The 16,717-nt window shown below is 37.0% G+C and overlaps 1 protein-coding gene across 1 annotated transcript; it reads right to left on the bottom strand.

The window, feature by feature from the left end:
* Nucleotides 1-12,370: 12,370 nt before the first annotated feature.
* Nucleotides 12,371-14,235, bottom strand: LOC125227512 (protein Wnt-4). The gene is made up of 2 exons (XM_048131845.1): nt 14,098-14,235; nt 12,371-13,750 (listed from the first exon to the last, which is right to left on the bottom strand). Exons 1-2 carry the CDS (start codon nt 14,166-14,168, stop codon nt 12,799-12,801), a joined length of 1,023 nt encoding a protein of 340 aa, XP_047987802.1. The 5' UTR covers nt 14,169-14,235; the 3' UTR covers nt 12,371-12,798.
* Nucleotides 14,236-16,717: the final 2,482 nt, after the last annotated feature.

Raw genomic sequence — 16,717 nt, 5'->3', positions numbered from 1 at the left:
TCCTCTTATATACTCATTTTTAGGGTTCCGTAGCCAAAATGGCAAAAACGGAACCCTTATAGTTTCGTCATGTCCGTCTGTCCGTCTGTCCGTCTGTCCGTCTGTCCGTCTGTCACAGCCGATTTACTCGGAAACTATAAGTACTACAGTGATGAAATTTGATGGGAATATGTGTTGTATGAACCGCTACAAAATTATGACACTAAATAGTAAAAAAGAATTGGGGGTGGGGCCCCCATACATGTAACTGAGGGATGAAAATTTTTTTTCGATGTACATACCCGTGTGGGGTATCAATGGAAAGGTCTTTTAAAATGATATAAAGTTTTCTAAAAACATTTTTCTTAAAGTGAACGGTTTTTGAGATATCAGCTCTCAAAGTCGTAAAAAGTATGTCCCCCCCATTTTTATAACTACGGGGTATAAAATTCTAAAAAAAATAGAGGTGATGCATGCTAATTAACTCTTTCAACGATTTTTGGTTTGATCAAAGTATCTCTTATAGTTTTTGAGATAGGTTGATTTAACTGTAATTTTTTTGCTGCTACGGAACCCTTTGTGCGCGAGCCCGACTCGCACTTGGCCGGTTTTTTTATCTTATCCATCCTTGTCACGCCACACATCCATCTTAACATTCTCATCTCTGTTACATGCAATCTCTTTTCATCCATCACCTTTAGGGCCCAGCACTCTGATCCATACATGACGACAGGTCTGATGATGGATTTTTAAATTTTACCCTTCAATCGAAGAGGCATCCGGGCGTCGCAAATAGTTCCCGTAACCTGTCGCCATTTCATCCACCCTGTGCTAATCCGGTTTTTCACGTCCCGATCGATATCGCCATCGCACTGTACGAGCGAGCCAAGGTACTTGAAGATTATAGAACTAGTCTGTGGTAATATCTTCTTTTTAGTCTGTGGTTGCGTCGCTGTCGTTCCCGTGTGCGCACCTTGAAAACTGTCGCAAGGGGTGACGACAGAGACAAAAAAGTCGCCGAGCAACTGTTGCCTCCGTGTGCGCTGGCCCTTAAAGCAGAATGGACTTACATACCTACCCGAGTTTGAAGTTAAGCAACACACTTAGGGTTATGTAGTTATTTTTATACTAAAACAAAAACGACCCTTTTAAAGAATACCTAAAAATGAATTAAAAATAAAATGATCTTTATTCGATTTAACTTTGTGCAATATCCAGAACCCACCATCGATAGAAACGAGTTACGATCGACTCTTTACAATGGTAGTTCCTCAATAGAGCCCAATCTTCGAGATCGATAAATAAATTAATCTCAACACTGGACTTTTTCTTTTTTCCTCTAAAACAACCACAATTCTGTGTATAATGGCCCCGCGTCGATTATAGGCGTTATAATAATATTGTACACGTTACTTAGTCCGTAATTTGTTGGTCATTGATTTAGTTAGGTATTCCGCTTTTTATGGAATGGTAAATTATAATGAGCGATGTTTTGTAGATACTTGTATTTTATTCCCATAGACCCCTATAAAATGCTTATAGTTAATATACTTTTATTATTTTTTTGCAGCAGTTTTAAATAAGTAGGTAAGTAGTTAAGTAGGTACGTACTAAATGTCACTTACAAAGACAATCCCACCCAACTAGGGTGGTTGCCGATCCGCCGACGTAGAGATGTGCGTGTTCTGTCCTTGCTATACAACGTACTTTATAACCCCTGTTCACCTTCTTACCTTACAGAGAGATTTAAGTATCTGGCTGAGGGCAGTGAACACCGTTTACGTTCAAGTACTAATCTCACGCTCGCTATTCCTATGAATAATACACGTACGTACGCAAAATCATTCACGGTGCGCGCTGTGAAATTGTGGAATGAGATGCCTCTGTCGCTCAAACGGTCTTAGTCTGTGGAATCACTCAAGGTGAATCTTTAGAAGTTTTGGCTTTCTGAACAAGTACGATAATGATTGGGTATTTATATATGTATATTATTTATGTATTGATATATTTATATATTGGTTAGGCACATAATATTTTGTATTTTATTTATGTACTCTAGCATGTAATTTATTTTATAGGGTCATTTTGTATGTATGTAGTTTATTTATTTGTTAGCAATACTTTGGATTACTTTTGACCTTTATTGTACTCCTGTAAGTTTGTCTATTTTACCTACTGGAACGATCCTCTCATCTACTCCAAGGTTAGCTGGAAGAGATCCCTTATAGAGATAAGCTCGCCTTTGTATCTCTGTACCTACAAATTGTATATAAACTGTTGTACACAATAAAGTGATTACTACTACTACTACTACTACTACAATGAGTTTAGTAGTGTTTATTAAAACAATTATTTAATCGAATGTTTGTTTTATCAAAATCTCTGACGTCAGGCGTCAAGTAAAATTTGGTATTTAATAAATTGTTTATTAAAGTTAATTCATATTTCGTGGATTGGGATGCACGCCATCTATCGGTCATTGTTCGTACTCCGGAAACGAACATGTTTCCTAGTCCACACCCCAAGTTCCAATGCAAGTCACTTTGCTACTCACCGCTAGATGGCAGTATAATCGTGTTAATTTGAAATGTTTCCATATTGCAATATAGATGGCGCTGATAGATGAAACGCTGCTAATCATCATACGCTTTAAAATCATTTTCAGTACTAGTGCGAGAAGTGGTTCATTATATGCCAGGTCGAAACTTCAGAGGCTCATCTGTACTGAAAAACGTCGTACGATACACGTGCGAAAAGGAAATTCGTAACTCGTGTCGATTTAAAACACTCCCTACGGTCGTGTTTTAATTTATCGCCACTCGTTTCGAACGTCCTTTTTTACGCACTTGTATCGTAATGTACTATTTCATTAGGTAAATTTGTTGTTTATCACCAATTTATCACTAATAAATAACAAATAATAATAAATAGATGTCAACGTATGCTTAAATACTGTTATTTTTGCTATAAATAGTGCTACGTGAGCTACTTTTACGAAAAACGCAACTATCTAACATTGTTTTTACTACATACCATACCTAGTTACGTCATAAAACGTTTGGAAAAATTGAGTTTTTATTGGGATTGGTAGGGAGCAGGTGTTCCTCTAGTGATGTTAAGTAACGGGTCTTCAACTTAGGGCAATTTACTGTCGAAATGAATGGGCGAGTAAAGTCAAAATGAGAGCAATTCGAAGGCATGCCTAGAAACTTAGAGACACAATACTTCCCCTATGAAATTATACATAAATACATACATACAATCATGCCCGTATCCCATAAAGAGGTACGTAGAGCATATGAAACCAGTCAAGTTTCAGTGCCAATTTTGGCAATTAAGGCACCTCAGACACTGGCGATCAAATATTATATTGAAAGAGGTGCGTTCCTAGCACACAGTCTAAGCTCGTTTAGGTGAACGCGTACTATGAGTGAAATATGGCAGGTCGACTGTTCGCGTTTTTGACAGGCGGTAACTGTGATGTAACCGAGAGCGGGTGGGCGGTACTTTCAGCAGGGAGCGGGAGTGGACATACCTACTGTACGATAGTACTTTTTAGGGTTCCGTAGTCAACTAGGAACCCTTATAGTTTCGCCATGTCTGTCTGTCCGTCCGTCCGTCCGTCCGTCCGCGGATAATCTCAGTAAAAGTGAAATTTGGTACCAATATGTATATCAATCACACCAACAAAGTGCAAAAATAAAAAACCGGCCAAGTGCGAGTCGGGCTCGCGCACAAAGGGTTCCGTAGCAGCAAAAAAATTACAGTTAAATCAACCTATCTCAAAAACTATAAGAGATACTTTGATCAAACCAAAAATCGTTGAAAGAGTTAATTAGCATGCATCACCTCTATTTTTTTTAAATTTTATACCCCGTAGTTATAAAAATAGAGGGGGGGACATACTTTTTACGACTTTGAGAGCTGATATCTCAAAAACCGTTCACTTTAAGAAAAATGTTTTTTAGAAAACTTTATATCATTTTAAAAGACCTTTCCATTGATACCCCACACGGGTATGTACATCGAAAAAAAATTTTCATCCCTCAGTTACATGTATGGGGGCCCCACCCCCAATTCTTTTTTTACTATTTAGTGTCATAATTTTGTAGCGGTTCATACAACACATATTCCCATCAAATTTCATCACTGTAGTACTTATAGTTTCCGAGTAAATCGGCTGTGACAGACGGACAGACGGACAGACGGACAGACGGACAGACGGACATGACGAAACTATAAGGGTTCCGTTTTTGCCATTTTGGCTACGGAACCCTAAAAATGGAAAAAAATGTTTTATTAGGGTACCCCCCCTACATGTAAAGTGGGGGCGGATATTTTTTTTCATTCCAACCCCAACGTGTGATATATTGTTGGATAGGTATTTAAAAATAAAGAAGGGTTTACTAAGATCGTTTTTTAATAATATCAATATTTTCGGAAATAATCGCTTCTAAAGGGAAAAAAAGTGCGTCCCCCCCCTCTAACTTTTGAACCCTATGTTCAAAAAATATGAAAAAAATCACAATAGTAGATCTTTATAAAAACTTTCTAGGAAAATTATTTTGAACTTGATATGTTCAGTAGTTTTTGAGAAAAATACGGAAAACTACGGAACCCTACACTGAGCGTGGCCCGACACGCTCTTGGCCGGTTTTTTTTATTATACTGTGATTAAGGGGTTGAAGGAAAACATTAGCAGTTAGCAGTGACAGTGGCAATTGTTGAAAGGTGGTTGAAATCAATTTGCGTCGATATGAAGGATATAAATGGCTCACTGCGTGGTTCTTTCCCGAGCTACAAGTACATGCCGGCGGCCGCGCCTTCGCGACCCATTCAGTGACGACTTTCGCGTGGCGCAATAGAACCACAGAATATATAAAAGTACAAGTACAGAAGGCCCACTGCTTTGATGTTCACGAAATGCCGCCTTTTTAAATGCCTACAAAATTCTAACAAAGAAACGAGCCGCACGTGCGCAGCGTCGGACGATAGGGTTGCCTATGGATTAAAACGAATTAATACCTACTCAGAACATTTTTTATTTGTTTTGACATGTGCCGTCAATCACTTGACACTAACTTTAATGTTATTCTTAAGGGTCTCTCCCACTAATAAATTCATTTATTATGTATGAAAATGATGAAAAAAATTTTTTTGCGAATTTAACTAAAAGGTGGTTCCTGATAATGAACCTAACGACCTGTCGAATTTAACGGAAAACAAAAAAACACGGTGTATATTCTGTGGTCGCGGTGTGATGCGATCGTGTATTAGTTACTTTACACGTTGTATATGTAATAGAACCCTACTTTGTTAGAATAATGTTTACTATCCTCTCTATCCGAGCGGCACGTGGCAGCTATCGATCCACCCCGATTCAGCTTCCTCGTGCAAAATAGTACATTTCGTTGTAAGTGCGAGGTCTCGCACGTGTGACGAATGACGTTTTTTAATACAGTTGCGAAAAAACACTACTACAACGAAATAAAACGATAAACAATCCGAACTCCCAATTTTCGCATTGACATTGACGTACCTATCTTTGAAGCTGTTAAACTTGCGTCCATATTTTCGATTTTGCTATCCATCCAACACAATTTATTTATTTCATTGTGTGCCATAAAAACATAAACATTTACGATTTAGGACGATTGTTTAATATATACCTACATTTTAATTCAATCGACCATTTATGCCTCGAAATATTGCAAAATAACATAAAATAATTATAACAAATCGCGTAACATATTAAAGGTTTTTGAACGTGCTTGCATTAAGTTGGTAACATTGGTAAGACGCCACTACTTTTAAATGACAGACGACGCGTTTCGTTCCATTTCACGTTCTGTTTACACGACTCATTATGAGCCACTTTTTCAAAGTATAAACCATTTTATAAATTATGTTTAGTATGACTAAAAATAAACAATTACATATGAAATATCAATGTTTTAAACATTAATCACTTAATATTATGTTTATAGTTTTATTCTGTCTTAGTAAAATATACTAATATTAAAACAGCTCGGTATGTAGTCGTAAAATGGAACGCATACTTTTTACGCACGAGTGCGTAAAAACCAACTTCTCGCACGATAAACAGCCAAAAAACGGGCACTTTTTGAGCAACTGTATTAAAAATAACATTTGTAATCCAGTGTAACAATCAAGAGTTTTTAATTCGTTACTCAATAGCATAAACGTCTCGGTAAATGTTATTCATTTCATTGTATGGAGAAAGTACCTAAACAGCGTCCTCAAAACGGCTTAATTAAAAAAATATTTTTTCCTTAATGTTTTGTGCTATACAGTAACGTACTCGTATTCTAGAACGTCAAAAACTGATGGCAGAAGAGAAGCTAAGTATGTAGATTGATTCATTTCAATTGAAAATAACATGTTGTGATGTAAATAGATTGTTTCATTTCAATTGAAAATAACATTAAGGCACAAGCGGATCAAATCTCGACTAGGGGCAAATGTAACTAGTCCATTTTTTCCATTATTACACTAAGATGTTGAGTTCTACATGTATCCACTGAACACGCCTACCATATATAACCAGTTATGGACACTTTATTTAATAGTGCAAAAATTGTAAAACATGAAACAAATGGACCAGTTACATTTGCCCCCCAGTCGAGATTTGCCCCGCTGTAGCTGTACCTTATTAAATATAGACGATCAACTAAATCTTAGCAATAAAAATGGCGGCAATTTCGAAAAATTTAGAACTCAGCGGCCAATTGTCTCTTCATGAAACGCGTATCTTCCTAAAAAATAAAATTTGGTTTACCGTCTATAATATCATATCAGTCTTCTTAGTTATTACAATATTAGATATTAAATATTATTACTAGGTTTAAGAAATTGTAATGCCATTCATTTTTAGGGTTCCGTAGTCAACTAGGAACCCTTATAGTTTCGCCATGTCTGTCTGTCCGTCCGTCCGTCCGTCCGTCCGCGGATAATCTCAGTAACCGTTAGCACTAGAAAGCTGAAATTTAGTACCAATATGTATATCAATCACGCCAACAAAGTGCAAAAATAAAAAATGGAAAAAAATGTGTTATTAGGGTACCCCCCATACATGTAAAGTGGGGGCTGATATTTTTTTCATTCCAACCCCAACGTGTGATATATTGTTGGATAGGTATTTAAAAATTAATAAGGGATTACTAAGATCGTTTTTTGATAATATTAATATTTTCGGAAATAATCGCTCCTAAAGGAAAAAAAGTGCGTCCCCCCCCTCTAACTTTTGAACCATAAGTTTAAAAAATATGAAAAAAATCACAAAAGTAGAACTTTATAAAAACTTTCTAGGAAAATTATTTTGAATTTGATAGGATCAGTAGTTTTTGAGAAAATACGGAAAACTACGGAACCCTTCACTGAGCGTGGCCCGACACGCTCTTAGCCGGTTTTTTTTGAAGATAATTTCTAAATGGAAGGTTCTAGAGGGTTGCGATTACTAGTTCTTAAATCTTCAAAAGACGTATTTAACCTTACCAGACACAAATACTCCGGTTGACCTTACCTTACTTCACAAAATCTGTTTAGCCCAATGGTTGACTGGTAGAGAATGCCTCAAGTCCGCCATTTGTACTCTTTTTTTTGTAAATGTGTGCAATAAAGTTTAAATAAATATAGAGGTATAAAATCTACATCTGCAACATCATCAACTACTTATCCTTAAATAGCCATTATCTGAACGAAGATCTTTAATTTAGTGGTGCTTGGGATGGGAGCTTTTGAACTACAAATGGTGTGGTTACGTGGCTTTACGGAAACCGTCAAATTCTCCAACATTGTCTACATCACAGAATATATAATAGTACAAGTACAGAAGGCTCACTCCTTTGATATTCACAAAATGCCGCCATTCTAAATTCTTACCTACGTTAACAAACGGACCTCACGCGAGCAGCCGACATTGAGTTCTATTGCGCTGCGCGAAGGTCGTCACCAGAATGTTACTGAATGGGCCGCGAGCTCGCGGCCCCTGGCATGTACTTGTAGCGCGACGATAGTAACGCGGAGTGAGCCGCTCCTGCTACCATACCTAACATTGCACACGCGAACACTTTGTCTCTCCCAAGAGTTAGAGATATCAGACACCTATTTTGCGAAACTATTTTTCAGGCAGTGTTAGGAAGGGTATAGGTAAAGATGAAGCCCTTTTTAGGGTTCCGTAGTCAACTAGGAACCCTTATAGTTTCGCCATGTCTGTCCGTCCGTCCGTCCGTCCGAGGATAATGTCAGTGCCCGTTAGCACTAGAAAGATGAAATTTGGTACCAATACGTATATCAATCACGCTGACAAAGTGGTAAAATAAAATGTGGAAAAAAATGTTTTGTTAGGGTACCCCCCCTACATGTAAAGTGGGGACTGTTTTTTTTTTCATTCCAACCCCAGCGTGTGATATATTATTGGATAGGTATTTAAAAATGAATAAGGGTTTACTAAAATCGTTTTTTGATAATATTAATATTTTCGGAAATAATCGCTCCTAAAGGAAAAAAAAGTGTGCCCCCCCATCTAACTTTTGGACCATATGTTTAAAAAATATGGAAAAAATCACAAAAGTAGAACTTTATACATAATCTCTAAGAAAATTGTTTTGAACTTGATAGGTTCAGTAGTTTTTGAGAAAAATACGGAAAACTACGGAACCCTACACTGAGCGTGGCCCGACACGCTCTTGGCCGATTTTTAGTTAAATATTTTTTGTCAAATTACCTAGATCAATTCAATTAGATAAAAGCTTCAAAATGTACTTCTCACAACGTTTACAAAAGTCCCTGTGCTTGAGACTAAACACATATTTGAACGAGGCAATGTTTGTCAAACAGTGAATCAGGTTTCCCAGGATCGTAGAGAATCGATAAACTAAGTGAGTCAGATTCAAGGGTAGGTAAGTTACCCTTTGAGTACGGGGTACGGGTATGTTGTCAACTTTTATTATCTTTTGTGCCGAAAATAGTGATAGGGTAATGAGGCACACTGATATTTTAGGCATGTCACTGTCATTCATATGTGAGAGAGAGAAAAAACATATCATCTTCTCGCTCTCACGTATGAAATTCATGATCTGTCAATGGACTAATAGGGTGGCGCCATAACCTTTGAGTGTGCCTCCTCATTGTGCTAGTTTCCGTCCACAAACAGCAAGAGCAAATATTTTTCTATTTTATCAAATACGCGTCGTTACAGGGGGGCAATTTGGACTGACGTCCAATTTCACCTAAAATACTTTTCGTTTTAAACGTTACGTTTCGTTAGTAAACGTTAAGGTGTATCTAATTGGCTTTTAATTATTTTATTATATTGTATTTTAACTTAATTATTGTTTTTTGTATTTTTACATGTTTTATACACTGTAAGTAATTGTCTTATTTTACTTTGATGTTTGTTTTTGTCATTCATATGGGTTTTTGCCTGAATTAAAATTGATTTATTTTATTTATTTATTTTTTCATGTTTTACATTATTAACTGGAGTGCCATAATACATCATATCATATGTCTACTGGTCAAGTGGTCACATATGGTACGCGTGTCCAGTTGACATTTATTGCACTGCAGTTATGTAGTTCGTAGTAAATTATGTTGCGATTAGTAGTAATTATTCACCAGTAGAAATAAGTACCTATAGTAAAATATAAATAAATATAATTTAAATAATAATGATTGCAATAAGTGCGAAAAGGAAGTTTTAACTATTCAAATTACTTACGTCAGTATGACGAAAACTAGCGCTGGACAAAAACTGGCAAGGTAACCCTAACCGCAAACAGACTTCCCAGAACGTATTCATGTATGCAAATAGATAACAAATAGTGTTACAGCTGTTTTAATGAAATCAGTGGCAACTAATTAGCAATGCAGATGGACCGAGGGTAGTTTGCAATGCAGAATGCAGGTGCTAAGAGAAAATAGAGCAACTAATGAGTTTCGGAAAATAAGGAAATTTTCATATAATTAATGCTTTGAGACAGTCTTCGCTTCTGTTTGGCTAAAGTATTAGTAGAGTAAGTAGTAATGATATCTAATAACCTAACCACAAAATTAAAATTTTGAAAAAACCCCCGACCGCGACATAGTAGACCGATTTTCATGAAACATGGCTAAGAACGCTCCCGACTAACTCAGCTTTCAAACAAAAAAAAGTAAATCGAAATCGGTTCATCCGTTCGGCAGCTACGATGCCACAGATAGACACACACACAGACAGACAAACAGACAGACAGACAGACAGATAGACAGACACGTCAAACTTATAACACCCCTTCGTTTTTGCGTCGGGGGTTAAAAAACAAAATTTGAAAAAAAAAAACCCCGACATAGTGGACCGATTTCCATCAAACATACCTATAAAAACACTTCCGAGTACATAATTCAGCTTTCAAACAAAAAAAACGAAATCTAAATCGGTTCATCCGTTCAGGAGTTACGATGCCACATACAGACACGTCAAACTTATAACACCCCGTCATTTTTATGTCGGGGGTTAAATATATAGATATTTTATTTTGAATTAGGTAAATAAAAAAAAACATCATAGTTAGTATACCTGTGTAGAAGTCGAAAATAAAGGTAAGTAATTAATTAAATAATATCAGGGTACGTAGCCGAATGGCACAAAAAACGCTCAACAAACGCTCACGAAACGAAACGCTCGTAGATATCTATCTCTATCGCTCTTGCATATTGGCGCTACGAACCAGACTACATTTCGCGGCATTTCGTTTTCGTTTCACGTCGCAGAAATGCCATTCGGCTACGGGGCCTGGTTACAAATTATTTTTTAAGTATAAGTATACAGGATGATTCATGAGTCGTGAGCAGGAGTGAACAGGGTACTGGGGAGGGTCACGCTGAGCAACTTTCATAATGGGGCAACACTGAATTGTGATTTTTTTTCTTAACTATGACTTAATTGATAGCTAATTATCAATTACGTTCTAATTATGACTTAATTGATGATTAACTATCAATTAAGTCATAGTTAAGAAAAAAAAATATCACAATTTAGTGTTGCCCCATTATGAAAGTTGCTCACTGTGACCCTCCCCAGTACCCTGTTCACTCCTGCTCACGACTCATGAATCACCTGTATGTATAGGTACTTTATTTTGAATAAAATAAAAATGACGAGTTACAGAAATTGAAACCTACTTACTATCACAGCTTATCGGCCGGCACACCTAGAACCTTGCAGGCTTTATCACAACCAGTCTTTCCTTACAAGATATGTACCTACGGCTTACTCATCACCTCATCAGTATCTTATAGTCATACATTTTTAAAGGAAAATCTTAATATTAATAGTTATTTGTTATACTTTTTGAGTATCCCTTTACGGGATACAGGCGTGATTGTATGTATGTATGTATCAGTGGCGGAGCGTCGATACAACTCGATTCCCAACGGGTTCCCTAAAATTCTCTAGTATCTGTAGAAGTCCATACAAAACAGATGACAAAATGCCCTCCGGCTTTACCAACAAAAATTTTCACGCCCCGCCACTGGTATGTATGTATGTATGTATTTGTTATACAAGGGGGCAAAGTTGTATTTTAACGACGAGTGTGGAATTGAAAAACGAGCAAGTGAAAGGATTCTATAGTTGAACCACGAGCGAAGCGAGTGGTTCGAGAATAGAATCCTGAACTTGCGAGTTTTTTAACACACGAGAAGTAAAATACATTTGCACCCGAGTGTAACACAAAACTTTTCCCCTCACTACAGCGAGGAAACTACAACGCAAAAAAATGCGTTTATCACTGCTTCCAGTAGTTCCACAGGTGGTAAATCATCTTTATTACTAGATTCACCTACTTTTGTCAATTTTAAACCAGTTAATTTGACTTTATTCAAGGTCAAATTACTTTACCCACTAGTGGATAAAATGCGTTTTTACCCGCTGGTATTAAAGGACAAAACACGTGTTTCCGAGCTAGTGAGGGGAAAACTATTTTTCTTGAGTTTATGAATGTGACATACCATACATATTACCGAAGACATATGTAACTTCGTATAGACAGATAGTCTAACAAAAAAAGTACCTCAAAACCATACAGAAAAAAGTACGGTGACCTAGATGGCGATACACCTTCGGGGGACGCTCGGCTGCCATCTAGCCGCTGCCATCTAGCTAATATTAATATTTGACATTTTAACACATAGGTACCAAGCTAAGAATATGGGCCAAATTGTTGAAACTGAGGTTCAAAAGTTTTAAGCTTGTGTCGAGAGATGGCAGTCTATGCACTGTGATTACACATTTTACGTTGACAATAACTCTATAATACTCGATCCTCTTTGATATTACGTAAGTACTACATTTATAAATAGGATTTTCAGTAGAAAAGTAATATTTACAACAACATACTTGAATAATTTATGCTTTTGTTAAATCAGAACATAGATTAATTATGCAAGATATGCACAAATATTGAATTTAATGAAAAGTTAGTTTACATTAAAACTAAAATAGCAAAAAGACTGTTAATTATACTATATTCTCGTATACATTCAATTATTACTGGTGGAGTATTGCCAACTTTCGATTAAATGCAATTTTTCACTACAGTATGGGGTTCTTAAAAAAGGAGTGTACAAGTTTCTAATGGATCGGCAACGCGCATGTGACACCCCTTGAGTTGCAGGCGTCCATAGGTTACGGTGACCGCTTTTCATCAGGCGGACCGTATACCTGTTTGCCACCGACGTGGCATAAGAAAAAAGTATCAGACAGTCTAGCGCAACTTGTGTTCCCGAGTTCATACGTGCGTGGTTCGTAAATGCACTTTATTTACACGTATACACATCCACATCCTTAACACAAGTGTCGCACTTGACGATGCAGCAGTTCACCATCTTACACCTGCACCGCGAGCTCACAGGCTTCTTGCTAGTAAAGTACCCCCTCGCGCAACACAACGTCGCACAATTGTCTCGGTCCCGACACACCCTGCCTCGCGTGCTCACACATAAATTAGGCGTCTTATGAAGATATACTAAATTATTCTTATCAATATACATTTTACGTTTTATTTTAGGCGCTATTGCTCTCTTTGTTGTATAGTTAAGAAGCTTCTTCTTTACGGCGTGGTGATAGTGCTTCTTTAGAACACCCATAGCAGAGTTAAAAGGCCCAAGTCTCTTCCAGCAGGTTTTGGTAGTACACGACCCGGAAAAACCATGACATTTGCAGACTTCTTTCATTTGCTCACCGATGGAGTTGATACCTATTATGACATCCTGTTTGAGAATCTCGGCGATTTGATCGTTGCCCGCGTGTTTGAAATCTAGAAAGTTCCTTGTAATCCGTTTTCCGTACTTGAAATCGTCACCGCAACCGTTTCTTTTCCATTCCGATAGATTCTTTCGAAAATTTCCTTGACAGGAACACCTTGTAAGGTCCCCAGAAGCGCAACCTCTGGCAACTGCATGAGTTATAGAAGCTGCAGTGAGGGCATGTATGAAAGCAGTCTCTCTATAAATTTTGTTGAATATGCTCTTTTTTTCTTTCCTATTAAATATTAGAGAACAGTTCCATCGATCGTAGAAGAAAGCTTCTTCACATGCTTGTATGGCTTGCTCTTTTGCCTTTGCCAGAATGTTAGTCAGACTAGCTTCTCTGCTGCACATTTTCGTTTGCCGAGGCGAGGATCGGATTAACTTGCATGTCCCTGGATGTGTCACTTGAGATCTGTCTTTGAACAACGCCTCTATTGTCCTTTGTAGCACTGGTTGAGATCTGAAATAACAAACACAAATGTGAATACACGAGATGAGAGTTCATTTAATTGTGACATTGTATGTTTTACTTATAAAATCCTTGCTTTTAATGACATTTTGTTAAGAACATACAAGTGTAAAAAAAAAAATTGGTACAAATTTACTAATCAGACGCGAACAATGAATCACTTATATAATCAGTAACTCACCCTATGAGGTACAAGACCTTACAGTTCAAAGAATCTGGAACTTCCTGGATTCAACGGGCATAAGTAAGGATGTTTAACCACAAAGGACCGTCATAGATCGCTTCTGGTCGACGTAACGCAGAAAGGCCCACAATACCCAATAATAATAATAACTCACCCTTCAACAACTCTAGTCGCCATAACCGTAACCGAAAACAATAAAACCGTAACCACACTATAACTAATCATGATTATATCTACAAATCACATTATTAACTAAGGACTGTTCCTAATTTACAATCACATCATGTCAGTGTTGGTCTGACTGCACTTTGACAATGAAGGAAGGTGACGCCGATAGGACGGTTATCTTGGCTAGGCGGGTCCATTCTTAAAATGGTAATTGTAAACGGAGAAATCAGTGTTCATACATATGCGGTGTGCAAATAATGCAACGGAATGTATGGGAAAGAGGTACATACTAATTTGATATTTTATACAGTAAAACTTTGAAGAAAAAAACTTGGGTAGTCAAGTAAATACCTAGGTACTCATATTCATTCCTTTATCTTCATTTAATAGATAAACACTAGGTATATGGTTCGGTAGAAACACAAATGTGATTTTCATCCGTTAAATTAAGAAGAGGACATTGTACTTAAACGACTTCGAAGTGTACCTAGGAACGAGTAATGGATTTTCAATAGATTTTGTATCAAAATGTAAAGAGCAGCATGTATTTGGTTTCATTCAAGTTGATAAATACTGTTTCTATAAACTTTGTAGGAAAGTGAACATCCTTGGAACGAGCTTTGAAGTAATCTAACTAAAATTTAAGAAATTTTATATTTACTATTCGTATTTCAGAAAGGATTCGTATTCTAAAAATGCAAATAGATTTTAATATATATTCCTAAACTTGTTAAAGTATTCTAAGCGCACAAACATTATTCAACCTTCAATATTTAAAGCCTTTGAACCTGTACTCTAAACCACACAGTAAACAACCTTAAACCGAATCCTATCAAATGTAAATCTTTACTTTATCTTACACCAATTTATTCAAACACATTTCACGTATTAAGATGTAAATCAACACCTATAGGATAACCCAAATACACAAACCACTTTAGACCTAAGGAATCATAGAATAAGAGGTATAACCGTCAGGTAAGGGTAACAATAGATCGCCAGCCAGCCTAGTCGAAGTGGCAACCGTTGGCGCGACGACGTGGCGATAGAAACGCAGTCTGTCTCTGTCGCGCCACTACAGAAGAGCGATAGAGAGAGCTACGATTCGCTTAAGAAGCGTAAGGAATTGTGAAGTTGATTATGTACCTAGTAAAATGACAATTTCCGTCTGCCTCGCGCGAGTAATTTCAGGGAAAATCGGAGTATACTCGTGCCTAGGCAAATTAACACCAACACTAGATTCTGATGGACTATAATATATGGTAAGTCAACACGTATGTAGGTACATTATGTGACTAAATGAAAAGCAATCGCTCAAGCCCGTTAAAGAAGCGGTCACAGGGAGCGAAAAAAAATGTCTCTTCCGTAAAAATAAATATCTTCGCGCCAGAAAAATGTATAAAACAAACATTTTATCCGCAATTACCGAGATCAATATCAGCTTAACAATTTCATATTGATTTTTAAAGTAAATAAAAAATTTGTAGGTATTTCAAGTCAGCGCTGCAAATCAGGACATAAATTTAAATAAAATATTTTCCAAAAATTCGAATTCAACAGCAGATGGTTGCAACAAAATAAATTCTCGCAGCGGATCCGCTGAATGCGTCCAATAGCTCGCTACACGTGTCACTGAGCGCAATTTGTGAACACCCTGTATATAGTACAGCACGATTTGTGAGGCTATATATAGAACAGCCCAATTTGTGCACAGCCTTTATATATCACCAGTCGATTGTCGACGTTTATAAACGATTGCGATTGTGCGATGCTACAGAAATCGAATCGATTGTGAAGCTTTTATTATACATACGATACGATCATTTATTGATAAAATATATTTTACATGTCATATTTGGAGTTTTAGTAAAGTTTACTTGTATTATGGGTAGATACTTATACACTTCCTACTCTTTGAGCAATTCCCGAAAAGTTTGTACATTTGGATCACGTCTCCGATTTTGATAAAAATTGGTAGGCTGATAGAGTCCATGATGCTGAGCAAGATCCACTACCCATACAACCATTTCAGTCGCAAAATCTTCAAATCAGTAACTAACTGTCAAATGTGACATAACGCGTGGTAACGTCGTGCAAACAATGCGACCGTATTGATACAATAACAAAATGTAGTCGTCGTGTGCACTCGTTACGGTAACAAAATGTGTACGAATTTGTGGCTGTCAATGTCACTGTCAGAATGACTTTTAACGACACTTTATTAGTCGACGTTTGCACACATAACGGTAACAACATGTGGACGAATTTGTGGCTGTCATTGTCACTGTCAGAACGGTTTCTGACAGTGACATTGACAGAATTTGTACACACATGTGTAGGTCTGATTACCGAACTGCTCCTAAACCACTGTATCCGCAAATGACAATCTGAAATACGAAGGTTTCTCAAACTGTCTTGTGAAGTTGTGGACTGGTTGCTTTGAATCATTTAAATATGAGCGAATTAAATAATAATAAACGACGACGACCATTTAAGCACTCTTCGACATTTTATAGAAATGTGGGAAAGTTAAGAAAAGTGCAGAATGATAATACAAATAGATAAGCACTTTATTGTTACTTAATGTATTAAATATATAATTTTTA

The sequence above is a fragment of the Leguminivora glycinivorella genome, chromosome 6 (assembly GCF_023078275.1).
Source record: "Leguminivora glycinivorella isolate SPB_JAAS2020 chromosome 6, LegGlyc_1.1, whole genome shotgun sequence".
NCBI lineage: Eukaryota > Metazoa > Arthropoda > Insecta > Lepidoptera > Tortricidae > Leguminivora > Leguminivora glycinivorella.
This window is presented reverse-complemented; position numbering and strand designations above follow the sequence as displayed.

Bases quoted from the DNA above. Each gene is read 5' to 3' on its own strand.
- LOC125227512 (XM_048131845.1), bottom strand. From the start codon at position 14,168: ATGATTAGTTATAGTGTGGTTACGGTTTTATTGTTTTCGGTTACGGTT. The intron at 13,751-14,097 runs GTGAGTTATTAT...TTGTTATTTCAG, and splicing joins GCGACTAGAGTTGTTGAAGG to ATCTCAACCAGTGCTACAAA.